Source organism: Poecilia reticulata, linkage group LG19 (assembly GCF_000633615.1).
Source record: "Poecilia reticulata strain Guanapo linkage group LG19, Guppy_female_1.0+MT, whole genome shotgun sequence".
NCBI lineage: Eukaryota > Metazoa > Chordata > Actinopteri > Cyprinodontiformes > Poeciliidae > Poecilia > Poecilia reticulata.
In genome coordinates, this window is record NC_024349.1 from 7,513,645 (window position 1) to 7,520,697 (window position 7,053).

The window sequence follows — 7,053 nt, forward strand, 5'->3', positions numbered from 1 at the left end:
AAAAAAAAAAGATTTTAATTAAAAAGGAACTGTGAAGTTTTTTTTAATTTCCTTTTTGTAAAAAACAAAAAACTGGATACGGCTTCACCTTGAACCTGGAGAAGTGGRACACTTTAGAGCTACAAAAATAAAAATAAAAAACTGACTGAAGTGGTGTTGTGACTCATGAAGCATGTCACTACTATGTTCACCTAGAGAGGTGGCTTTGCAAGTCGSAGTTCTTCTCAAATCTCACGCTGTCTAAGAAATGATCAGAACTACAGTGGCAAGGCCATATCACTCATTACCCAACAAAAGGTTTCACGTTCTTGAAATCAGACATGAAAACTGTGAGGATAGCTGCGATAGAGTCATTAGTGGAAGCAGACGGCAGACTCAGGCACCGAGTCGCCTTTGGGCTCTGTAAGCCACAGCCGACGGGGCCTGGGGAACCGCAACAACCAGCGTGGACAGAGTCCAGAACAGCTGAGACGGGAACGCTCCCAAACAGAGCCAGACTGAGTCGATTTAGGGCTGTGTTGTCTTTTCTCCTCCGTCCCCTGGAATTGTTTCCGTTTTCGTCACTATTTTGTTGTCATTTTCCGTACGCATGGCTAAGGATGATGGTAGGCGAACTTCATCTGGTATGGTTTGATTTCACTCAGGTGACCACGTTACGACTCATGGCCCAGTCGAGGAGGTGGACGCCAGCATCCGGAGCGAGCCATGCTTACTTCCTCAGGGATTCTCCTGGGATACTCTGGACTTGAGCAGYCCTTTTGTGGTAAATCACCCACCAGCACTGGTTCAATAACTCCAAACCTGTCTGAAAYTCATCAACAGGAAAGCCAAACAAAAGCTGCCACCTTACATATTTCTATGGCATAAATTATCCAAAAATAGCAAATGTATTCAGTGAACTTTTTCACTTTGTCACATTTCTACACAAACGTTCATGTATTTGGTTGTAATTTGATTTCTGTTGATCTCTACAGCCTCTTGACTACATGTGTATTTATTGATCTTCAGATTTTCTCAGTTTAGACCAGTGGTTCTTAACCTGGGTTCGATCGAACCATCTAGTCTAGTCTAAATCTGCTCCTTAGTCGCATATTTTCGGGGTTGCTACTGCCTCTAGTGGCGTGGGGATGGTAACACAGCTAATATAATTACATTACTAAATCAGAATACCGCAAAGTATTTTGTGTGTTGGCGGGGGGTTAGGGGGGATAAGAAGGGTTCGGTGAGTGCGTATATGAAACGGGGGGGGGATGAAAGGTTAAGAACCACTGGTTTAGACGGATGTAAGGCCTTAATAGAGCAGCTGGAAAAGCTGGTTGTAATGTGACAAAAAAATGCGAAAACGTTTAAAAGGCATGACTACATTTTTAAGGCACTGTAGTTCTGTTGTTTCCTTGACAACCTATGTTATAGATAGACTTGTTTACCAGATATGGTGCTGCTCACTCTGGTGGACAGTTTTAAAATCATGACCCAGCCAAATAAAGTTAAAAAAAAGTTTTATTGTCCGGTTTTCTTCACAGTTGGGAGAGCTGAGCCATTTGCTAAATGAGAATTACATGGAAGAAGATGACAACACAATCAGATTTAACTTTTCTCCTGAGTATCTACTGTGGTAAGCTGCTCTGTTTAATAGCACCTTATCAATCAATTTTTAAATATTTATGCAGTCCATTTAATAATCCAGTGGGCTTTTTTGTTTCAACCTACCCCCAATTAATGTTCAGTTGAGATCGTTCGACAGATCCTAGTCGGTCTGTCACAGCCCAATAAATTCAGCTTGTGTGTTGTAATCTCCTTCTTTTTAGAGCTCTGCATTGATTGCTTTCCAACCCTGTGGGCCACTAGCAGCAAACCATTTAACACTTACTTTGAATTTAATATTTGTCATTAGTTTTAGAAGAGCTAGAGCTGACCGTTGGTCCCTGAAGATAGAAAAAAAAAAAATCATGTAGAAATACAGCGAAAGAGAACATGTTTTTCAGAGACATACTTAAGTGTCACTGATCTCCTCCTAAGGGCTTTACAGCCTCCAAACTGGCTGCTCCAGTGGAACTTGGGCGTGAGAGTAGACGCAAACAAGAAGTTAGTCGGTTTCATTGCTGCTGTACCTGCTGATGTTCGCATTTACGAGACGTGAGTAGCTCGTAAATTCGTTAAAAGATATGTGTGTGTGTGTGTGTGTGTGTGTGTGTGTAAAACCAAAGTCAAGAGCCTGAAATCTGTCTTGCAGGAAGAAGCGGTTGGTGCAGGTCAGATTCCTGTGTGTTCATAAGAAACTGCGCCTCAAGCGGATGACGCCGGTTCTGATTCGGGAACTTACCAGAAGGGTCAACCAGCAGGGGGTCTACCAGGCTGTCTATGCAGCTGGCACAGTGTTGCCAACACCAATAAGCTCCTGCAGGTAACTACTGCACATGACTGAGTCACATTAAAGTAAATTCAAAGCACAATCGTAGMCATCAGTTATTTAAAATCGCATTTTTTTATGTGTACATGCAGGACKTTGTCTACATTTTTACCACCTTTGACATTTTCAACATGACTGATACAAATTTCATGTGTTTTATTAAGGTTTGGTGTAATACACCACAGATTAGTGGATAATACTAAAGGAGATGAACGAAATCTGAAAAGTGTGGCACACATTTGAAATGTGTAGCGTGCCACAAGCCTTTGCAGGAGACATAGGAGAAGAAGGTGCTTCCYTCACCTTCTAGCACAACAAACCTACATTTTCAKCAAGATCTACTATAATTTTGTTTTTTGTCCTTTTTTTAATCAAAGCACCTTTTACGTGTCAAAATACCAAGCTAAAGATCAGGCCAAATCAAATTGCAACTAAGTGGAGAGATTAGATTTTTATTTTCACTGGCTCTGTCATCCAGTGTGATTGATCCTGCATCATTTTATAAGAAAAACTGGCAAACATTCAGTTTCTACWTGTGCAAAGCCAAAAGAGTTGGAGCTCAGATAGTTGGAAAAATCCATTATATAAAGTATTAGTACTTACAAAGTATACACATTCTGACAATCACGTAATGTTTTACTTTCACTCAAAGTTTATGCAGCATAATCCAAGGTGGCAGAAACTTCTTCAAGGCTGTAAATGTAATTTGTGATAGCCTTACTGTTTGGTGATCTCACTGTATGTACGGTATTTTTCCTCTGAAGCAACATCTGCCTTTGTCATCACTGATATAAACTAATGAATCCTCTCAGCCAGTGGCATCGCCCTTTGAATCCCCGTAAGCTAATGGAGGTCAACTACCCCGGTCTAAAGCAGAACATGAATCTGCAGCGAGCCTTGAAGTTTAACCGCTTACCTGAGGTTAGTGTGTGCTGCCATCTAGAGACAAACATGTGTTACTGCTACTGAAGGGACAGATGTGTTTTAGACTGTAAAAAATAACCTAAGAGCACTTATTTAAGCAGTAAAGTTTTCTTAAATATTTTTTTTTTCCAAGGTGACAAAGATAAAGGGCCTGCGTCCTATGACTGAAGCAGATGCTCCAAGGATCCTGTCATTACTTGAGAAAAATCTCTCCAACTTCCACCTCAGCCCTCTCTTATCGCTGCAGGAAGTAGAGCACTGGTACTTACCGAAGGAGAATGTGAATGACACCTACGTGGTGGAGGTCTGACCTTCTTCTATCTGTACTTTAAATTCCTTTGAACGGAGAAAAACTTTTTTGTTAAGAATTTAAGTTGYGGTGCGGTGGTAGAAAAATTGATTGACCTTCCGTTCCTCGCACACAGGCGGACAATGGTACTCTGACTGACATGGTGAGCTTCTATACCGTCTCCTCCAGGGTGCTAAACCATCCAGTTCACACCGGTCTGAGAGCCGCTTGTCTTCTGTACGCCGTCTGTAATACCACTGGGGTGGCTGACCTCATGGAGGACACACTGGTTCTGGCTAAATCTGTGAGTTTATCTGAATATAAGCATCTCTGATTTAACAAGCAGTGCTGTGAAAAATGCCCACACTTTTCTTTTTTTTTTTCCTTTCACAAACAGAAAGGCTGTGATGTCTTCTGTGCTCTTGATGTGATGGATAACATGAGCTTCTTGGAAAAGCTGAAGTTCACCATCAGCGATAAGAGTGTCCATTACTACCTGTACAACTGGAAGTGTCCTCTCATGAGCCCGGACAAGGTACTGACCACTGTAATGTCTCCACTTGCCAAGAGACACTTCTGTCTGTCAGGTCCTGTAATGATCTTTCACCCCTTTCATTTCCGATAATGCTGTCAAAGGCTCGAGTCATCTTGGAACTACAGTTTTTTTAGGCTTGAGATTATTTATTACAAACCAAATTGAAAGGGAAGATACATTGGGTAAAATTGATTTTTAAAAAACTATGAAAGTGGTAAGAAAGCTTGGATGTTTTTTTAATTTATTACACATAAAAATTAAAAACACAGCAGTTTGGACATCAGTCATACACACCTTTTGTAATTTGCTTGCACCAGAGCATCTGATTCCTTTCTTGTTTAGCCATTTGATGCAGATTCTARTTGCTAAGTCTCAGGCCATAATCCTGTTGACAGACCAGGTTGAGCCAAACTTCAACCTTCAGACAAAGCTTCACATTTGACTCTAGTTATTTAGTGTACAGATAATGGTGCACAGGGAATCTTCACACCTTCGCCACCATGCTGGACAGTTGGCCTGAGGTGTTTGTTGATATTTTCTCCAGGCATGGTGCTGTGTAACGTGGGAAGACTTCTCTACTTTAGTATCATCTTTCCATAGATGTTTGCCCAGTCGTCTTGCGACTGATTTAAATTTGTTTTACATATCTACATTTTGATAAGCTAAACTTCTTTAGGGACAAGCTCTGATGACAACCATCCAAAGGAAGCAACATTCTCCTGTTCCTTCCTGTGGATAATTAGGGGGGTTGCATCAGAAATGGCATCTAGCTAAAACGTCTGCCAAGTCTGTGTGTACGCAGCTGGGGAGGCGAAGACTACTGTGCTGCAGAAACTCTGTGGAGGGAGGTGCTGCACGGACAACAACTGTTGTAAACATTGACATACTCTGTGAGAACTCTAAAATTCTGACTTCTTGGGTTTTGCAGTTTCTCTGAGTATTCCATAGTATGAATTGGGGTGAATTTGCTGAAAAGCCAACCTGCAGGTAGAAAAGCATCTGCATCGAATGTTTTTCTGAAAATGATGGAATTTGCACATTTAAGAAATGGTCTTATGATCTTTCCCAGGCTAATAGCAATAACTGCTTCTCTAAGGTCATTGACACTTATATTGAAGTCTCTCCTCCTGTTGGAGGAGGAGAGACATAAAGGTGTGTGTGTGTGTGTGTGTGTGTGTGTGTGTGTGTCTTACTCCAGACCCTTGACTGGAGTAAAATCAACTGGTGCAGTTAAAGTAATGTGTATTTTTTTTTATTAGTCTTGCTATGCCAGCCTTTAATGATTCTGTGGCTGCAGCAGTGATAGTTTGCAACCATCCACACTAACAGGTGTTTATTTTACAGGTCAGTCTGGTGTTACCCAACTAATCTGACGCATTGAAGACGGAATGATCTGCATCACTACCTGTGCTTTCAGCAGTCACTATGATGTACAAAATTAGAAAAAAGGAAAAGTAACTGAAGGAGCAGTTGCAGTCAGATGGATTCATCTATTACATTGTAATGTCTGTGTTTGTGTGTTTACATGTGAATGCACGTGTGTGAGACTGTGCGTGGGTATAATTATCAACATCAAAAGCCCTGTGGTTGTAATGTTACCATGATCAGTCCTAAAACTGCATTAACCACTGACTAAAGCTCCAGTTTTAGAATGTCAAGAATAAACAACCATGTAAAACTCATCGTTTAATTCAGAAGACATGTTAGACCAAAGGAAAACATAATAAAATCCTTACTGTCCTGAAAACCTGAACGTCTAAAGCGTATAATTTTGTTATTTTATTTCTGCAAAAGAGGCAAACAATCCTGGTTAGAGMTTTCAGTAGTTAATAATTGCATAAAACAGTAAATCTAATCGCTGTGTAATTGTTAGACTGTGTGAACCAACCACAAACCAAATGCCACATGTTGCATATTGTTTTAGTTTGAGCAGTAGGGTGCGCTACAGTATAATATAGGCAGGTTTTGCATCTGAATGTACTAGAAACCAAAATAAAGTTTGGATTTGGATAGTGACACACAATGAAGTGAGAGAAAAAGACACATAAGCTAAACAATATGCATTAAGCAAATATCAGCAATAGAAAGTACATTTATTGTACAACTACAGAGATTTATCATTTCAGTAACAGGTCAAAGACATACAATATATGTTTTGTTTTCTTACTTGTTTCAAGCAGTATTAATGTAACTCAGGCCAAATGTAATTCTAGATATTGTTACGGCTTTCCAAACTCTTTAAGGATTGAGCAATAAAATACATCAGGATAAATAATTATGTAATTCTTATGTTAACATTTTCTTTTCTTAGCTTGCATAGATGATTATTTACACGGAAGTTGTAATTATTTACACAGGAAATATAGGTAAGAGGAAGTGCACCAATTAACTTGAAATAATGTGACAGTATTATAGATTAGCTTAAGTATGAATTAAAAGCATAGCAGTAAAAACGTTAAAGTGAATTCGATTTTACACTATCTTACCTATGTRTTACGTATTGACTTGAAAAAGCATTATTTGCTCTGTTCTTAGTACTCTATTCTCACAGGAAGATACTTGATTGTGCACATCCTATGTGCACTCAAAGTTGCTAATGTTTTCAGAATCTGAATTCAGAGGGTGTTTTGGTGGTTCTTCTCAGTACAAAGAGAACACACCATTAAATCATATTTGATCAATTTGTTTTGCAAAACAAAACTCAGATTAAGCAGGTTCAGTTTATTAATCTGTGTTCAAAAGATTAGCTTTTTTTTTTTATTAAATGAATCATACAATAAGGTCCCACAAGACAAAACTCAAAGAGATAATAGAAAATGGGGCGTTTACCAACACCACGTGAACGCAACGCTGTGGTGAGACCTGACCAATCAGGAGCCAGAAGGCATTTTAAGT

General features: G+C 39.6%; 1 protein-coding gene across 1 annotated transcript in view; it reads left to right on the forward strand.

The window, feature by feature from the left end:
• The window catches only part of LOC103481311 (glycylpeptide N-tetradecanoyltransferase 1-like), a 7,873-nt gene extending 1,968 nt beyond the window's left edge, over window positions 1-5,905 (forward strand). The window contains exons 4-12 of the mRNA XM_008436709.1: window positions 645-763; window positions 1,524-1,615; window positions 2,020-2,136; window positions 2,234-2,404; window positions 3,223-3,331; window positions 3,468-3,638; window positions 3,760-3,927; window positions 4,021-4,158; window positions 5,503-5,905. Coding sequence (XP_008434931.1) covers window positions 645-763; window positions 1,524-1,615; window positions 2,020-2,136; window positions 2,234-2,404; window positions 3,223-3,331; window positions 3,468-3,638; window positions 3,760-3,927; window positions 4,021-4,158; window positions 5,503-5,526 — 1,109 coding nt within the window. The 3' untranslated portion in view covers window positions 5,527-5,905. The remainder of the gene's footprint in view (window positions 1-644; window positions 764-1,523; window positions 1,616-2,019; window positions 2,137-2,233; window positions 2,405-3,222; window positions 3,332-3,467; window positions 3,639-3,759; window positions 3,928-4,020; window positions 4,159-5,502) is intronic.
• Window positions 5,906-7,053: the final 1,148 nt, after the last annotated feature.